At 40.0% G+C, this 19,828-nt stretch overlaps 1 protein-coding gene across 1 annotated transcript in view; it reads left to right on the top strand.

The window, feature by feature from the left end:
- POGLUT3 (protein O-glucosyltransferase 3) overlaps positions 1 to 19,828 on the top strand; it is a 28,805-nt gene that overhangs the window by 533 nt on the left and 8,444 nt on the right. The window contains exons 2-4 of the mRNA XM_047071594.1: positions 11,644 to 11,841; positions 14,694 to 14,980; positions 18,633 to 18,849. Coding sequence (XP_046927550.1) covers positions 11,644 to 11,841; positions 14,694 to 14,980; positions 18,633 to 18,849 — 702 coding nt within the window. The remainder of the gene's footprint in view (positions 1 to 11,643; positions 11,842 to 14,693; positions 14,981 to 18,632; positions 18,850 to 19,828) is intronic.

Below are 19,828 nucleotides of genomic sequence, written 5' to 3'. Positions count from 1 at the left end.
CATCCAGCCCCAGAAATCCTCGGATTCCGTGGTCGAGGCCTGGTGGCTTGGGGACAGCGAGTCCTATCCCCCGGGGAGATGTCAGAGCAGTGCGCACAGGGGGCGTGAGTGCGAGATGTTTGCCTTCTCAGTTTGGAGTTGTCACCAGCAGCTTGCAGGAATTAGTGAAACTCTCGGTCCGCACGGTGGATCTTGTCCTGAGTCCCGTCCCACGCTCTCCTACACGTCTTGCCTTGCAACGTCTTAACGACTTGTCCTGGTGGTTTCTGGGTGTTGCCAGTCAGGATTTGCTAATTTATGTCTAATTTATGTTCAGCATCCTGTTTCATCAACCAAGAGGCAGTAGAACCCGGCACTGCTTCCCTCTCCAGTGGGAAACCATGACTACTTGTTTTTAGTTTTAGAAGGACTTTACATGGCCCTAAGGATCAGAACAAAAGATTCTTTTTTTAATGTTTATTTTTTTGATGTTAATTTATTTTTGAGAGAGACAGAGAGACAGGGTGAGCAGGACAGGGGCAGAGAGAGAGGGAGACACAGAATCTGAAGCAGGCTTCAGGCCGGGAGCTGTCAGCACAGAACCAGAAGTGGCGCTTGAACCCACAAACCTTGAGATCATGACCTGGGCCGATTTTGGACACTCAACCGAGTCACCCTGGTGCCCCTTTTTATTTATTTTTGAGAAAGAGAGAGGCAGAGAGACAGAGAATCCCAAACAGGCTGCACCCCCCCACCCACTGTCAACGCAGAGGTTGATGGGGGCTCAGACTCACAAACAGTGAGATCATGACCTGAGCGGAAATCAGGAGTCTGTCTCTTTACTGACTGAGCCACCCGGGTGCCCCAGAATAAAAGATGCTTAAACCCAGGTTCGAAGTCTTCCACTATGGGGTGTTAACTATAGAAATATAGAAAAGTATAAAGTTTATTTTCTAAAATTAATTTTATAATGTTATAATGGGGTGCTTTAGAAAGAAAAGGGAAAACTAAAGACAATTTATACAGGAAAAAAAGAAAATTACATGATCCAAAATGGCATGCTGCTAATCTCACTATTAATGAAAGAGCTATACATTCAATTAAAATTCTAATTTTTAATCTAAAAATATTGGCAAAGGGTTTTTAAGCGGTAATACTCAAAGCTGTTAAGGGAGCCTCTGGAGACTCTCGGTGACCTTCATGCTCTTCAGGTGGCAGCACAAATTGCCAAAAAGTTCCTGGAAAGCCATTTTCCAAATGTACCAAGAGTGTTAAATATTTAAAAATTGAATGTACAAAAAGATAACGTTCAACACTTAGAAAACATAATTTCTAAAAAGATGTCATTTGCAAACAATGTCCATGCCCTTAACGTTCAACACTTAGAAAATATAATTTCTAAAAAGATGTCATTTGCAAACAATGTCCACGCCCTTTAATCTAGTAATCTGATTTCTAGGTATCTGTCCTGAGAAAATGGTCAGAATGTGATTTACATGCAAGAAATTCTTGCTGCGTTGTAATTACTTATGGCAACAAATTTAACTAGCCAACTATAAGGTAGTTGCTAAATAAAGTTTGGTACATTCATGTGATGGAATGTTTGACAGCCCATTAAACTTAACATTTTAGATTCCACTCATAGGAAGTATTTAGAATAGTTAAATTCATAGAAACAGAAAGTAGAATGGAGGTTGCCAAGGGCTGATGGAAGAGGGAAATGGGGAGTTGTTGAAAAGGTATGGTATAAAGCTTCAGTTTTACAAAACGAAAAAGGTGTAGAGATTTGTTGCATAAAAATGTGAATATACTTAACACTACTGAATTGTACACTTAAAAATGGTTTAAGCATCCAACTCTTGATTTCGGCTCAGGTCATGATCTCATAGTTAATGGGTTTGAGCCTCACATTGGACTTGAGATTCTCTCTCTCTTTCTCTCTCTGTCCCTCCCCTGCTTTCTCTCTCTCTCAAAAATAAACGAATAAACATTAAAAAAAAGAGAGTTTAAAAAAATGGTTATGATGATCAATTTTATGTTACATGTTATAACCGTGATTTTTTTTAATTTTAAAAGATTATTTAATAATGCTTATACTAGGGGCGCCTGGGTGGCTCAGTCGGTTGAACATCCAACTACGGCTTGGGTCATGATCTCGCAGTCTGTGAGTTCGAGTCCTGCGTCGGGCTCTGTGCTGACAGCTCAGAGCCTGGAGCCTGCTTCGGATTCTCTGTCTCCCTCTCTCTCTGCCCCTCTCCCATTCATGCTCTGTCTCTCTCTCTCTCTCTGTCAAAAATAAATAACCATTAAAAAAATTAAAAAAAAATAATGCTTATACTATGTTATCAGTAGACTAAACAGGAAAGAAATTATATAGTTTCCTTCTAATTTTATAATAAATAGATGAAACTATAGCTCACTCATTAATGTTCTCAGTGGTTATAGCAAGAGAATAAGGATTTCTTTTACTCTTTTTTCCCAGGAAAATCTCCCCCCAAATAATCTTAATGTTTTCATAACCAGGAACAATTCATAAAAACCAAAAGATTTCACCAAGTCTTTTCAGACACCCTCAATTTCGTACCCTTCGATTCTCCCTATTTCCTGTCATGCCACTTGATTTTTAGCTTCTATTAAATGGCTGTCCTGTAGTTCTGAGAAGCTCACCCAACCAGTTTTTTACATCTCTACCACCGTTATTCACTTGCAAATCCCGAAATTTTCCCTTCTCCAGGAACTTAATGAAAAAGAAGCAATTAAAAAATGTTTTTCAGTTTTATTTTAGAGAGAGCATAAGCATGAGAGAGGGGCAGGGGGGATGGGGGAGAGACAGAGAGAGAGAGTACCTTAAGCAGCTCCACACTCATTGCGGAGCCTGATGTGGGGCTCAGTCCCATGACCCTGGGATCATGACCTGAGTTGAAATCAAGAGTCATGCCAGTGAATGTCAGAAGAAAGCCGGAGTAGCCATAATTAGACAAACTAGATTTTCTTTTCTTTTATTTATTTATTTTTTCAACGTTTATTTATTTTTGGGACAGAGAGAGACAGAGCATGAACGGGGGAGGGGCAGAGAGAGAGGGAGACACAGAATCGGAAACAGGCTCCAGGCTCTGAGCCATCAGCCCAGAGCCTGACGCGGGGCTCGAACTCACGCACCGCGAGATCGTGACCTGGCTGAAGTCTGACGCTTAACCGACTGCGCCACCCAGGTGCCCCTAGACAAACTAGATTTTAAAACAAAGGCTGTAACAAAGAGATGAAAAGGGCATTATATCATAATTAAAGGGTTTATCTGTCAAGATCCAACAGTTGTAAAAACATATGCCCCCAACTTGGAAGAAACCAAATATATAAATCAATCACAAACATAAACAAATGTATAGATAATAATACCATAATTGTAGGGGACTTTAATACTCCACTTAGAGCAATGGACCGATCATCTAAGCAGAAAATCAACAAGGAAACAATGGCTTTAAATGACACACTGGACCAGATGGACTTAACAGATATATTCAGAACATTTCATCCGAAAGCAGCAGAATACACATTCTTCTCGAGTGCACATGGAACATTCTCCAGAAGAGATTACATACTGAGTCACAAATCAGCCCTCAACGGGTACAAAAAAATCGATATCATGTGTATTTTTCACAACACTGTCAAACCACAAGAAAAAATTTGGAAAGCCCTCAAATATATGGAGATTAAAGAACATCCTACTAAAGAATGAATGGGTTAACCAGGAAATCAAAGAAGAAATAAAAAAATACATGGAAGAAAATTAAAATATAAACACAACAGTCCAAAATCTTTGGGATGAAGCAAAGGCAGTCCTAAGAGGGAATATTGCAGTCCAGGCCTATCTCAAGAAGCAAGAAATGTCCCAAATATACAACCTAACCTTAAACCTAAAAGAGCTGGAAAAGGAACAGCAAATAAAGCCTAAAGCCAGCAGAAGAAGGGTAATAACAAAGATCAGAGCAACAATAAATGATATAGAAACAAGCAAAAAAACCAAATTAGAACACATCAGTGAAACTAAGGTCTGGTTCTTTGAAAGAATTAACAAAATTGAGGCACCTGGGTAACTCAGTCAGTTAGGTCAGGTAAGAGTCAGACTTTGGCTCAGGTCATGATTTTGCCATTCCCAAGTTCCAGCCCCACGTTGGGCTTTGTGCTGACAGCTCAGAGACTGGAGCCTGTTTCAGATTCTGTGTCTCCCTCTCCCTCTCTGCCTCTCCCCATTAAAAAATAAACATAAAAAAAAAAAAAGAGGTGGCTCAGTCAGTTAAGCCTCCAACTCTTGATTTTGGCTCAGGTCATTATCTCATAGTTAGTGAGTTCGAGCCCCACATCGGGCTCTGCACTGACGGTGCACAGCCTGATTGGGATTCTCTCTCTGCCCCTCCACTGCTCATTCTGTCTCTCTCTTTCAAAATAAATAAACTTCTAAAAAATGTAAAATAAAAAAAAGAATTAAAAAAATTGATAACCCCCTAGGCAGACTTATCAAAAAGAAAAAGGAAAGGACCCAAATAGATAAAGTCACAAATGAAAGAGAAGAGATCAAAAACAACACCACAGAAAGACAAACAATTACTAGAGAATACTATGAAAAATTATATGCCAACAAACTGGGCAATATGGAAGAAATGGGCAAATTCCTAGAAACTCAAACTACCAAAATGGAAACAGGAAGAAATAGAGAATTTGAACTGACCCCTAATCAGCAAAAAAAATGGAATCAGTAATCAAAAATCTCCCAACAAACAAGAGTCCTGGGCCGGATGGCTTCCCAAGGGAATTCTACCAGATTTAAAGAAGAATTAATACCTATTCTTCTTAAGCTATTCCAAAAAATAGAAATAGAAGGAAAACTTCCAAACTCATTCTACGAAGCCAGCATTACCTTGATTCCAAGACCAACGACCCCACTAAAAGGGAGAGTTACAGGCCAATATCCGTGATGAACATGAATGCAAAAATTCTCAACAAGAAATTAGCAAATCTAATTCAACAGTACATTAAAAGAATTATTCACCATGATCAAGTGGGATTTATTCCTGGGCTGCAGGTCTGGTTAAATATTCATAAATAAATTAACATGACATACCACATTAATAAAGGATAGGAACCATATGATCCTGTCAATAGATACAGAAAAAACATGTGACAAAATACAGCATCCATCCTTGATAAAAACCCTCAACAAATTAGGGACAGGTGGAACATATGTCAACATCATAAAGGCCATATACAAAGACCAGCAGCTAATATCATCCTCAATGGGGAAAAACTAAGAGCCTTTCCCTATAGTCAGGAACAAGACAAGGATGTCTACCCTCGTCTCCACTATTTAACATAGTACTGAGTCTTAGCCTTAGCAATCAAACAAGAAAAAGAAATAAAGGCATCCAATTAGGCAAGAAAGAAGTCAAACATTCACTATTGGTAGATGGCATGACCCTCTGTAGAAAACCCAAAAGACTCCATCAGAAAATTTCTAGAACTAATGCATGAACTAAGCAAAGTCGCGGGATATAAAATCAACATGCAGAGGGACGCAACTGACTCAGTCAGTTAGACGTCCGACTTCGCCTCAGGTCATGATCTCACAGTTTGTGGGTTCGAGCCCCGCGTTGGGCTCTCTGCTGGCAGCTTGGAGCCTGGAGCCTGCTTCGGATTCTGGGTCTCATTCTCTCTGCCCCTCCCCCACTTGTGCTCTATCTCTCTCTGTCTCTCAAAAATAAATAAATGTAAAAAAAATTTTTTTAATGAATAAACATTAAAAATATATATTTAGAAAAACCAACATGTAGAAATCTCTTGTGTTGCTATACACCAATAATGAAGCAGCAGAGAAAGAAATCAAGGAATCAGTCCCATTTTCAATTTCACCAAAAACAATAAGATAACCTAGGGATAAGCCTAACTAAAGAAGTGAAAGATCTATACTCTGAAAACTATAGATCACTTTATGAAAGAAACTGAAGAGGACACAAAGATAAAAAAGCATTCTATGGTCATGGATTGGAAGAACAAACATTGTTAAAGTGTCTATACTATCCAAAGCAATCTACACATTTAATGCAATCCCTATCAAACTACCATAAGCATTTTTTCACAGAGCTAGAACAAACAATCCTAAATTTTGTATGGAACCACAAAAGGATTTTTTTGGTTAAAAAAATCCTGAAAAAGAAAAACAAAACTGGAGGCATCACAATTCCAGATTTCAAGCTATATTACAAAGCTATAGTCATCCAGACAGTATGGTACTGGCACAAAGGTCAATGGAACAAAATAGAAAACCCAGAAATGGACCCACAACTAACCTTCAACAAAGCAAGAAAGAATATCTAGTGGAAAAAAGACAGTCTCTCAACAAATGGTGCTGGGAAAACTGGACAGTGACATGCAGAAGAATGCAATTGGAGCCCTTTCTTACACCAACACAAAAATAAATTTAAAATGCATGAAAGACCTAAATGTGAGACAAAAAAAACCCATCAGAATTCTAGAGGAGAACAGAGGCAGCAACTTCTTTGACCTTACTAGCAGTCTCTTACTAGACAAGTCACCAGAGCTAAGGGAGACAAAAGCAAAAATGAATTATTGGGACTTTCATGATAAAAAGCACAATGAAGGAAATCATCAACAAAACTAAAAGGCAACCTACAGAATGGAAGAAGATATTTGCCAATGACATATCTGATAAAGGTTAGTATACAAAATCTAGAAAGAAATTAGCAAACTCAACACCCCCCCTCCAATAATCCAGTGAAGAAATGGGCAGAAGATACGGATGCTTTTCCAGAGAAGACATCCAGATGTCTAACAGACACAAGAAAAGATGTCCAACATCACTCATCATCAGGAAAACAAATCACGATGTGATTTGTATCATCTCACACCTTTCAGAATGGCTAAAATTAACACAAGAAACAACAGGTATTGGTGAGGATACAGAGAAATGGGAACCCTCTTGGTGGGAATGCAAACTTGTGCAGCCACTCTGGAGAACAGTATGGAGGTTCCTCAAAAAACTGAAAATAGAACTACCCTACGATCCAGCAATTGCAGTATTAGGTATTTACCCAAAGAATACAAAAATAGAGATTCAGAGGGGTACATGCACACCAGTGTTTATAGCAGCATTATCAACAATAGTCAAACTATGGAGAGAGCCCAAATGTCCATCGACTAGTGAATGGATAAAGAAAGTGTGGTATTATACACACACACACACACACGCACGCATACACAATGGAATATTACTCAGCCATCAGAAAGAATGAATTTTGCCTTTTGCAATGATGTGGATGGAACTAGAATATATTATGCTAAGCAAAAAAAGTTAATCAGAGAAAGACAAATACCATGTGATATCACTCATATGTGGAATTTAAGAAGCAAAACAGATGAACATACAGGGTTGGGGCAGGAGAAAAGAGAGGGTAACAAATCACAAGAGACTCTTAATGACAGAATAAACTGAGGGTTGATGGAGGGAGGCAGGTGGGGGATGGGCTAGATGAGTGATGGGTACTAAGGAGGGCACTTGTCATGATGAGCTCTCACTGTTGTATGTAAGTGATAAATCACTGATTCTACTCTTGAAACCAATATTGTAAGGTAAACTAAAATTCAAATTAAAAAAAAATATGTGAATAAGGATGGCAATAAAATGCTTTTAAAAGAAAGAGCGCTCAACCAACTGAGCCACCTAGTCACCTTGAGGCAATTTTCCTCTCAAGATTTAGACTTTCTTACATGACTTACCAAGATTCCCTTAATAATTATTACTCCCATTTAACAGTCATATTTGTCTGAATATTGTTATTATGCTGTGTATCTCCAGGTACCTAGATAACAAACATGTGATCTTGAATGGTCTAAGCAAAGGATTTCAAACTGGAATCCAAAGAGAGAAATTAGAGGGTCTGTGACCTTGGATAAGGGGAAAGGAGCTATCTTTCATGTGTATTTTTACTCCCTTCTGACTTAAATTGAGTATTTCCTTCTGTTCTGAACGTAGGCAAAACCTGTTAACATTGTTACATTCCCAGCATCTGATATAATGCCTGGCAGAGATTCTCAGTAAATACTGTAGAGAAAAGAAAGGAAAGGGTGGAGGCAGGGTGGTTGGAATATCCCAAGATGGCTGGATACAAATACTCACTTTCTACTCAGTCCTCCTTTACCTTCACCAGTAATAGTATATTCAGAAAATAATCTTACCTCCTACTTGGGTAGCACTTTAGTGTTTTAAACTGTGTCGTGTTTAATTTGTTCTCCTTAATCATCTTGTGAGATAAGAAGGATAGGTACTATTCTCTCCGCTTTACACGTAAGAAACTGAGGCTCAGTGAAGCTAAAATGTTTTGCCTGTGGCCCCACAGCCATTAAGCGTCAGAGCCAAGGCACACGTCCATGCATGCTCTTTCCGTCTAATCAAATCTCCCGTGAGATGATTGTCCTGCATCAGTTTTCAGCAAGTTCCTGGAGAGCATCCATGGTCAGCAGACAGCCAGACATTTTTGGAAGATTACGTTTAGCCTCAAGGCAAAACAGCTTGGCCTTCTGGCACTCTGTTCCCTTGGCCATACGGGGTTGACACTCGTTCCAGCTGTCGAGCCTTCGTAATCTTCCTGAACTAAACGGGAGGCGGTGACTCCATTGTACCAGGAGCTCTGGAGGTTATTCCTCCAAGTCTGAATTCTGCAGACCAATATGCTAACCTTACATAGCGTGACCAGGTGGATTCAGGAGGGGCTTGGAAAGAAGAAGGATTCAAGCTGGCTCTCCTACCTAACATAGGTGACTTTGGTCAGGTTACTTATCCTCTTGGAGTCTTGGTTTCCTGATCTGTAAAATGAGGCTGACAATACCCACCTTACAAATTCTTGTAGGAAATAAAGAACGTAGAAAATGCAAATGAAGATCTCCAGCTCGGGCACTGGCACATAATAAATGCTAAGTAAGTGATTGAAAAAAAGTATTCCTTTCCAAACCAAAAGCCTTCAGAAGCTCTGATTCCAATGATACAAGGCTTTGATCCTGTGAACCTCCTTTGGTGTCCATGGACCCTGCAGCCTCATTTAACTCACTCTCTTAAAGTCTGAATTTGTGAAGTAGGAAAATTCAAGCTCGGCTTGAAGTCTGTTCAGTATGTTGGTGCCTGGGGCCAATGAGAATTCACATTCCTTCCATTGAAGCAATTTCAAAGTGCCCTCTTCTAATTCTCTCTCTCTCTCTCTCTGTCTTTAATGTTTATTAACTTTTGAGAGAGAGAGGGAGCACAAGCTGGGGAGGGGCAGAGACGGAAGGGACAGAGGATCTGTGCTGACAGCAGAGAGCCTGATGTGGGGCTTGAACTTGTGAACCGTGAGATCATGACCTGATCCAAAGTCAGATGCCTAACTGACTGAGCCACCCAGGTGCCCCTCATTTTCTCTTTTATGAGGTTAAAACTGCTTATTTCTATTTCAGTCCTGGCCATTGTTATATTGTGTTGATTCCAGCATTAATGTCATGCCAACAATGACACAGGCATGTAAGATTACTATAAACATAGCTGAACATTAAAATATTAAAAATGGCTACATTTTATTTTTATACATATATCTTGAAATGGAATGTTTAAATGCTATTTCAGAGACAAATTTTATAGTTGGAAGAGACAAGACAGTATCTAGTCCAATTCTTTGAATTTAAAAATAAGGAAGCACTTTGGAGCTGTTTTTTTTCTGTAAATCTGTTTTTTCCAAAAAGATCACACAGTCACTAATATGTTTCTCTTATATCTGTTTTGTTTATTTAAAATCATAAATTTGTGGAGAACAGGACTCTTTGGTCAAGAGACAAAGCTTTTCTGTTTCCTATTTGGGGAGAATGTAATGGAAATTACCTCCTAGTTCCCAGGCTCTGCCTGCCTGATTTTCAGTTTGCCACACTGCATTGTCTTTCTGAAACCAAGTGAGAGGGGCACCTGAGTGGCTTAGTTGGTTGAGCATCTGACTTTAGCTCAGGTCATGATCTCACAGTTCATGAGTTTGAGCCCCGCATTGGGCTCTGTGCTGATAGCCTGGAGCCTGCTTCAGATTCTCTCTTTCCCTCTCTGTCTGCCCCCTTCTGTGCTCACGCTCTGTCTCTGTCTCTGTCTCTCTCTCTTTCTCAAAAATAAATTAACATTTTAAAAAAGTCATTTAAAAAAATAAAACCAAGTGAGAAATAACATGAAAGCAATAACTAATATGCTTCATTTAAGCATTTCAGGTAAATGGCTAACATTTTAAATAATTTCACACTAAATTCTTTCCTTTTTTCTTACAACATTCCCTATGTTGGTTATAGTTCATTTATTTTATCAGATTGCTTTCATAATTTTATCACACTCATTTCAATGCTAAAATAAAATAGTAAAATTGAATAGCAAGATGTCAGATACTACATTACTATTACAAACTGAAGAGACTGAGGGACACCTCTCCTGACCCACAGGAAAAAGTAAAACCCTTGAAGATCAAAAGAAACTAGAAACTTCACTCACTAGATTTAGAATTTCAGTAATTTCAAAAACACATATATTAAATATGCTTAATTTCATACTATGATAGATGTGGGATCAAAGACTACTTTGGTCACCACTATTTTTTTCCAGGGCTGTGAATTTCAGAGGATTCACCACTTTTTTTTTTTTTTTTTTACACATTTGCCTTTGATATAGTGATTAACTGTGGTGAGGACATTAACTGATCTTTATTCTCAAAGCTCCTGGGGATCAGATCTGCCCTGTTCTGCAGACTCTCTCAAGAAAGATACTGCAGTGTTTATCCCTGGATCACGGTGATATTAATCACAACAGTATTGTTTCAAAGTCTAAATCAGTCAGTATACTACAAAAAGAGAAGGGGAGGTTTACTAAGCATGTGTTATTTACTCTGGAATAGAAAACCCACAGAATTTTGGAGTTGAAAAGGATGTTAGATCATCCTAGGATAACTTTCATTTCAACCTGAGGAAAAAAGCTTAGAGAAGTAAACTCTAGCATTTACAAACGTGTGTGAAAATTGTGTGTGTGTGTGTGTGTGTGTGTGTAAGTGTGTGAGTGATATTTGTGCACAGTCTACTAACTAGCTATAATCTCTATTTAGGGAAATAAACTTAGAAGTCTAGCTAGAAATTTGGGTTAACAAATGGGAAATTTCCTCAGAAATGAGGGTTATCTGGTATGCACATGGTTTACAAGAAAGCTGGTGTATATTTTACCAGGAGAAAGTTGGATCGTGATAGAGCCCTGTCATTCTAGGAGTTTATGGATTTTTAAATACCTGAACTGTTTTAAACCCACACAAAGGAAAAAAGAGCAAATAGACAAAAAGTTCTTCTCTTCTTTGCTTTTTTAATGTATTGATTTTGTTCATTCAGTAAGTCTTTATTGAATGACTAATGAATCAAACGTTGACTTAGATACTTGGTTTCCAGGCATAACCCAGACATTGTTCCTGGTCTCAAGGACCTTCCACACTAAAACTTTTGTTTACAATTGATGGTATAGAAAAAAGTAACTTCAGTATAGAGACACCTATCCAATAATTGATAAGACAAAATAACCATGAAATAGTAGCGTTACGTATATATATTTTTTTCTTTCAGGTCAAACACTATTCAAGGTAGTAATCAAATCTCTTTCACCTAAAGAGTTAGTCCGGATTCACGTCCCCAAACCTTTGGACAGGAATGATGGGACATTTTTGGTGCGATATAGGATGTATGAAACTGTCAGTGAAGGGCTGAAGATAGAGGTCCTTTATGGTGATGAACATGTGGCTCAGTCTCCCTATATTTTGAAAGGTAAGTGATTATTATACAGTGCAGAGCCAGCCTTATATGTGTAGACCCCATGCGTTTCAAAATGGGTTATGATGACCTTGAAGTCATGTACAACAGAGTAAACATTGTATGCATACCTCCTGGAGCTCAGTTTAAGTAATTCCATGTCTAATGGGGGGCTTGAACTCACGACTCCAAGACCAAGAGTTGCATGCTCTAAGCTGGCCAGGAGCCCCTCCTGGAGCTCAATTTAACTTGGAATTTTGAGGGATGGAAAACTAGGTAAAGAAATTTAAATGATAAGCCACAAAATCTTGTGTATTTATCGAGGTAGTTAACATTTCCGACACTCTTAATTCTTTGGCAAATCTGTATTTCCATCTAGTACCATTTGCCTTCGGCTAAAGGATTCCTGTTAACATTTCTTTTAGTGTGAGAATGTTGGTGATGAATTCCTCCAGCCTTTGTGTGTCTGAAAAAGTCTATATTTTGCCTTCATTTTTGAGAGACATCTTTGTTAAATATAGAATAGTTTAACAGGTTTTTTCTTCCTTTTAGTACTTTAAAGATGTTGTTCCACTGTCTTCTTGCTTGCATTGTTTCCAACAGTAAATCTGCTGACATCTGTCTCTGTCCCTCCATCCTGCTGAAGGTTTTCTCTCTCATGGCTCTTTTAAACAATTTGATTATTATGTGCTTTGGTGTAGTTTTCTTCACGTTTCTTGTGCTTGGGTTTGTGGAGCATCTTAGATCTTTGGGATTATAGATTTCACTAAATCCAGAAAAATTTTGGCAATGATTTCTTCAATACTTTTTCTGTTCTACTCCAGAATTCCACCAAGAATTAGTTACCCCTATATCGGACTTGAAATTATCCCAGAGCACACTGATGCTCCTTTCATTTTTAAAATTCTTTTTTTTTCCTCCATTTCATTTTGTCTACTTTCTTTTTAAAAAAATTTTTTTAATGTTTATTTATTTTTGAGAGAGAAAGAGACTGAGTGTGAGCGGAGGAGGGGCAGAGAGAGAGGGAGACACAGAATCTGAAGCAGGCTCCAGGCTCTGAGCTGTCAGCACAGAGCCCGACGTGGGGCTCGAACTCACAAACCAGGAGATCATGACCTGAGCCAAAGTCGGATGGTTAACTGACTGAGCCACCCAGGCGTCCCTCATTGTGTCTGCTTTCTATTGCTATGTCATTAAGTTCACTAATCTTTTCTTCTGCAATGTCCAATTTGTCATTAATTGTATCCAGTCTGTTTTTCATCTCTTGGCACTTTCTCATCTTCTTGAGCTTTTTTCTAGAATGCAGTTAAGTTACTTGGAAATAGTTTGAATTTTTCAAATTTTGCTTTTACAATTTGTTAGGTGAGACCAGAGCCACATTTGGTTATGGCTTTTTTTCCCCCACCACTCAGATAATATCTCTCTGCCTGGTCTACCCAAGCCTCAGAAATAAGGGTGCTTTCCAGTCTGCCTTGTGTGAACAGACACTATTTCCAACCCTCTATGACCAGTGGGTACTACTGTTGCCTCTGATCATTCTGACTGGTTCTTTCCCTGCCTTGGATCCTTTCCTCACTTATATACACACTTCAGAAACCCTAAATACTTGAGGGGGAACCTTTTGCAGATCTCTGGAGTTTTCTTTCTGCATAGTTCTCCCCTTTCATAGGCTATGCCCTATAAATTCTAGCTGCCTTGTTCTCCCTGGACACTCTGCTCTGTCCCCTCAACTCAGTGAGATTGCTGGGCTCAACCTATATTTCTCCCCCTGTTTCCATAACCTAGAAACTCCCTTAAGCAGTAACCTTAGGAATTGTAGGCTTTACCTCATCTGCTTCCTATTTGTCAGACTCAGTGTCCTTTACTGCCTCATGTCTGGTGGCTTAGAAAACTGTTTCATGTATTTTGCCTGTTTCTTGATAGTTTCAGTGGTAAATCCATATTACTCACCTTGGTCGGAAGTAGAAATAGTCAAGAAACACAATCGTTTGTTACAAATTTTTATGTTAAGTTAAATATAAATATATTCTGAAGTAAAATGTAAAATTTGTATAAGGTTCTTTTAAAATGAGTCCTCAGAGAAGTTTTATACTTATGGCTGGGTATAAAATTTAAATTCTTTTTTAAAAATTACACTGCCGGGGCGGTACCTGCATGGGTCAGTTGGTTAAGCATCTGACTCTGGATTTTGGCTCACATTATGATCTCGTGGTTTGTGAGTTTGAGCCCTGCGTCTCGCTCTAAACGAACATTGCAGAGCCTACTTGGGATTCCCTCTCTCTCTGCCGCTCCACTGCTTGTGCTCAATCTCTCTCTTTCAAAATAAATAAATAAACTTAAAAAAAGAAAACAAAGAAGAAAATTACACTGCCAGATACCCCTGGGTTACATATTTCTTCTCTGAGATGTGTTGACGGAAATGATTTTAGAGATTCAGTGATTTAGAGATTTAGAGATTCTCCATCTTGTCTTTAAAAAAGTCACCACCCCTACTATATAATAATGCCTCAAAAGTAATACATTCTCTTTTTCTTTGCTAAAAGGTAAGTTGTTTTATGTTCTCCAGGCACTTATAACGCACTAGAACTGAATTCAGCAGCTAGTTGGCTGAGAGTGGGTGATATGGGGAGAGAGCATATGCTCTGTAGGTCGTCTAGAGGTGTACAAGATGGGGATGAAAATGGAAGCATGGGACTCTGACATAACTGCTTTCACCACTGACTTGTTTAGGGCAGATTATCCCCATCTGGATAACCTTAGAATTCACCAAGAAATCATCCCACGTTCATATCAGGGGCAGAAACAACTCCCTGTGTTGTGGTGCTTGTTAATGGAGCATGGCATTACACATGTTTTGCCTTCCCTAGGACCAGTGTACCACGAGTACTGTGAGTGTCCAGAAGAGGATCCTCAGGCCTGGCAAAAAACTCTGTCTTGTCCAACCAAGGAACCACAGATTGCAAAAGATTTCGCTTCTTTCCCCAGCATCAATCTCCAGCAGATGTTAAATGAAGTTCCGAAAAGGTTTGGGGATGAAAGGGGTGCCATTGTCCATTACACGATTCTCAACAACCACATCTACCGGAGATCATTAGGGAAATACACAGACTTCAAAATGTTCTCAGATGAGATTTTGCTGTCACTGGCAAGAAAGGTATGAGAGCATGAACTCATTGGTTCTAAAAACAATATATAGTTGACCCTTAAACAATATGGGTTTGAACTGCGTGGGTCCACTTATACATGGATTTTTTTTTTAAATAAATACAGTACAGTACTCTACGTGTATTTTGTCCTCCTCATGACTTTCCTAATGGCAGTTTATTTTCTCTAGCTTACTTTATTGGAAGAGCACAGTATATAATATAACATACAGAGTATGTGTTAATCAACAGCTATGTCATCGGTAAGGCTTCCAGTTAACAGTAGGCTATTAGTTGTTAAGTGTTGGGGGAGTCTAATCTTATACACAAAATTTAGGTTGTGTGGGGATTGGCACCTCTAACCCCTGCATTGTTCAAGGGTCAACTGTAGTTTAATTATGTAGTTGTAACATTGCGATGCCTGGAATAACAGTGGCAAAGGATAGAAATGGCTTCTGGCCTTGCAAATGTGTAGCTAAGATGTCCACCACCTGAGTGTTCATCAGTTCTCCCCTTTTATGGATCTTTCTTTTCCTTTAATATTTAAATTAAGTGGTTTGAGCCCCCATCCCAGGTAAGTAGGCCCTGCATAAAACTCCCAATGCTTTCGTGGACTCCCAAACATTTTTAGCCCCAAGGTCACTTCTTGTAGTTCTCCCTCCATTCAGATTTCACTTTCTGCAGCTCTTTTGTTTCTTATTACCTCAAAATGACTTGAACTTAGACCACTTTTCCTTGTTTTATCCTAACCATCTCGAAAAGATAGTATGCATGGCACGTTTTGTTGATGGTTCTAGTAACAGAGAGGTTATTTTGTACCATTGTGTAGTAAAAGCCAACCAAACAAAAATGCTAACATTTAAAAATAGACATCCCTGGGGGCACCTGGTGGCCCAGTTGGTTAAGAGACTCTTGGTTTCGGCTCAGGTCATGATCTCATGGTTGGTGAGTTCAAGCCCTGTGTCGGACTCAGCACTGACAGTGCAGAGCCTGCTTGGGATTCTCTATCTCCCTTTCTCTCTGCCCCTCTCCCACTCATGCTCACTCTCTCTTTCAAAATAAGTAAGTAAACTTTAAACAAACAAACAAACAAACAAATAAAAATAGACATGCCTATATTAATCAGACTCAGTCATCCTTTGCCTCCAGGAATTTCTCACTGGCTGTTGTTGATGTTCAGGTCTTGGCTTCTTAGTAGAATATGCTTGGGCCTCTATCTTTCAGAAGACTTCTCAACTCCGCCCCCACCCCCACTCCCCTCTACTCGACCCTTCTTTCCACACCTGCAAAACTCTCAAGCAGAGCAGTTCAAATTGCCTTTTGTTCCTCCTCCTTCCTGACCATGCAGAGCGAAGGGTGAGGATGGGAGTTTTTCTACCTTTCCCACTCAAGATTGTCAAGGTAGTTGTCTAAACCAAAAGCCAACTTGGGTGATATGAGTTACACACTTTCCCAAGTGTGCTGAATGTGTGGCTGCAGTCACTTCTTATTTTATCTTATTTTTTTAATGTTTATTTATTTTTGAGACAGCATGAACGGGGTAGGGTCAGAGAGAGAGGGAGATACAGAATCCGAAGCAGGCTCCAGTCTCTGAGCTGTCAGCACAGAGCCCGACGTGGGGCTTGAACTCACGGACCGTGAGATCATGACCTGAGCCGAAGTCAGATGGTTAACCGACTGAGCCACCCAGGTGCCCCAATCGCTTCTTATTTTAAATAGCAGCCTCCTCCCCGCTCCGCACTCGCCCACGGTATGAGCGCATCGCAGGTACCTGATCACAAAGGTGGTCCTTTCTTCCTGGCCTACCGCCCACCAGTCCACCCTGCCCTGTGTCCTACCTTGTACTCATGTTGCTGCCTCTAGAGCAGTGGTTTTTCCTCGTGATTAATTTGCCCCTTAGAGGACATTTGGCAAAGTCTCGAGACAGTTTCCATTGCCACAACTTGGGGGTTGCGACTAACGTCTAGTGGGTGGAGACCATGGATACTGGTCAACATCTTACAATGCACAGAACTGCCTACAGCAAACAACTACCCAGACCAAAATGTCAATACTGCTGAGATGAAGAAACCCCGTTCTATAGTGAGAACTTCTGGTATGGAGTTTGTTGTTGTTGTTGTTTTGTGTTTTGTGTGTTTTTGTTTGTCTTAGGTTTTTTTGGTTTATTTTATTATTTATTTATTTAGGTGTGGAGTTTATTAATGAGTTTATAAACAATAGTGGGGAAGCATGAGGTTGAGTAGTCCCATCCCTGGCCCTTCCCTCTTGTTCTGGGTTCTTTGCCCAGTGGCTGGGAAGAAATCCAAGACCAATGAGACTCTTCTCTGGACTTCGAGCAGCCTGCCCTGGTGGGACTTGTTTTGTTATTTGGAAGCTGGAGTGGTGTATGGATATAAACAAATTGTACTTCATCATGGTAGCTTGTAAGGAAAGTAGGTGCCCAGGGTGAAAATGTCTGAGGAGGGGGAGTCATAGAGGAGGTAACATCAGGTCTGAGTTTGAAGGATGAGAAAGGAGACCACCAAGTGAATAAGGAGGAGAAGAATATTCCAAGTGGGAAGGGAATTGCATAGCAGAGTGGCTGGCGTTTTCAGAGAGAAGCCTGAAGTTGACCGGCACCTTCTCGGGTGGAAGGTGAGGCTTATAGCTTAGCTGGAACGAGATAACAGGCCTTGCCTTCTAGCCAGACAGTTTACACCTTGTCCTGTGGGCTTAAGGTTCTCTTAAGCTTCTAGTAACATGAATTTGGGTTTTAGACATTTAGGCAGCAAAGTGAGAGCTAATCAGAGTGGGGAGAGCCTCGAGCAGAACACCTAGTGAGGAAGCTACTGCACCATTCTAGGCAAGAGATGGGAAGAGCCTAAACAAGGCATCGACCGCGGAGATGGCCACGGAGTGGCAGATTCCGGAAGCAAAGGTAGACGTGACATGGAGGTTTGATACTCAAGGAAAACAAGGGCTTAGGTCTAACCTTGTCAATTCTTTAGTAGGCAGCTGGCAGAAAGAGTTCTTGAAGCCCTTTATTTGTACTGTTCTTTTTTTTTTTTTTCAACGTTTATTTATTTTGGGGACAGAGAGAGACAGAGCATGAACGGGGGAGGGGCAGAGAGAGAGGGAGACACAGAATCGGAAACAGGCTCCAGGCTCCGAGCCATCAGCCCAGAGCCCGACGCGGGGCTCGAACTCGCGGACCGCGAGATCGTGACCTGGCTGAAGTCGGATGCTTAACCGACTGCGCCACCCAGGCGCCCCTATTTGTACTGTTCTATACCATGTCCACTGCTAGAACAGTAAGCAATTTTGATAATTTATCTATATTTTTATTAAGTAATCTCTATGCCCAACATGGGGCTCAACCTCACGACCCAAGATCAAGAGTCACACGCTCCACCGACTGAGCCAGCCAGGTGCCCTGATACTAAGCGATTTGAAACACCATCTCTGGACAGAAGGAGCTTACTCCTGGTTACATGAATTTGCCACCTACCATCCTCACCCTCGATTTTCTGATACTGCTGATGACTGACAGGCAATTTTCTCGCCTCTACTCTTTCCAGATGTTCACTTTTGCCAGACATATTTTAAAAAGCCAAAGAACAGAAGCATTTAGTACCCCAAACTGAGGTCTTTGCAGAACTGATGTTTCATCTTTTGTTTATTTAGGTCCTTCTCCCCGATATAGAATTTTATATTAATCTTGGCGATTGGCCTCTGGAGCACCGAAAAGTCAATGAAACCCCTGGCCCTTTGCCTATCATTTCGTGGTGCGGCTCCCTGGATTCACGAGACATTATCCTTCCAACATATGACATCTCCCACTCCACACTGGAAGCAATGAGGGGTGTCACAAATGATCTCCTCTCTATTCAGGGAAATACAGGTAAATAAAAGTTTGTTCTCGAAGACAGAGGTAAAAGGGAGTGTTCAACCAGAGAGAATAAAGGTATATATTTAAATAACCATCATTCTTCTTTTCTAACCGAGAAAAAAAGGGCAGTGTAGGATTCCTCTACTCCAAAACTTAGATGTATGGGTGGGACTAGTAAAATCCAGACCTGCCGTAACTGGGTCTCCTTGAGTTGGTCCTTTGTAAATACCATTTGAAAATATATATTTGGTAAATCGTCACTTAATTCTGACTCCAGTGCCTTTATATTGCTGGATGGAGCCAGAAAGCATTTTGAAAAATATGAAATTATATGTGGATGTAAGAGAATTGTTACAGCAGTGTTATTTGGATATTATTCCCTCCATCATGTACTGAGGAATTTTCTCATTTCTTCCTTCTGCCTTACTTGATCCTTTAAAACCTGAATTCTTTCTGCCCCTCCCCCACTCCCATTTGATGGCCTTACATTTTATGGCCCAACACAACTTTTTATTAAACCAGACTCCCTGAGTAGAATAAACCCTGCCTAACCCTGCCTGTCTTTATAAACTCTGTTCCCATTTATTGTGATTTGGTGGACTTATTTGTCAGATGCGACCGAAGACTCTTTGCAAACTACCTGAAGATAACATGGGTTCAAAACTGACTTTTTATTTGGTAACAGTGAATTCTTGAGAAGTGTACTAAAATATTAAAGAGAGTGACCCTCTCCAGTTTCTATGTTTTACAATTTATCCCTTAGAAGAGTAACAGGTGTTAACTAATGACCTCTGTTTAGAATCATAGAAACAGATTTAGATAATTCTTCTAGAATATTTCCCTCTCGGGAAAGAAACCCCCCCCCACACACACACATATTTACACACATGCATATAGTTGAGTTATATATATATATTTTTTGATTTCAGAGCATATTAGACAATCCTCCCTGTATTCAAAGGTGATGTGCTCAAAAATCTGAGCAACCTAA

Source organism: Lynx rufus, unplaced genomic scaffold (assembly GCF_022079265.1).
Source record: "Lynx rufus isolate CCGP_SWC_20201006 ecotype Redwood Valley unplaced genomic scaffold, mLynRuf1.p SCAF_9, whole genome shotgun sequence".
NCBI lineage: Eukaryota > Metazoa > Chordata > Mammalia > Carnivora > Felidae > Lynx > Lynx rufus.
The sequence above is the reverse complement of the archived record's forward strand: the minus strand, read 5'-3'. Positions and strand labels throughout refer to the sequence as shown.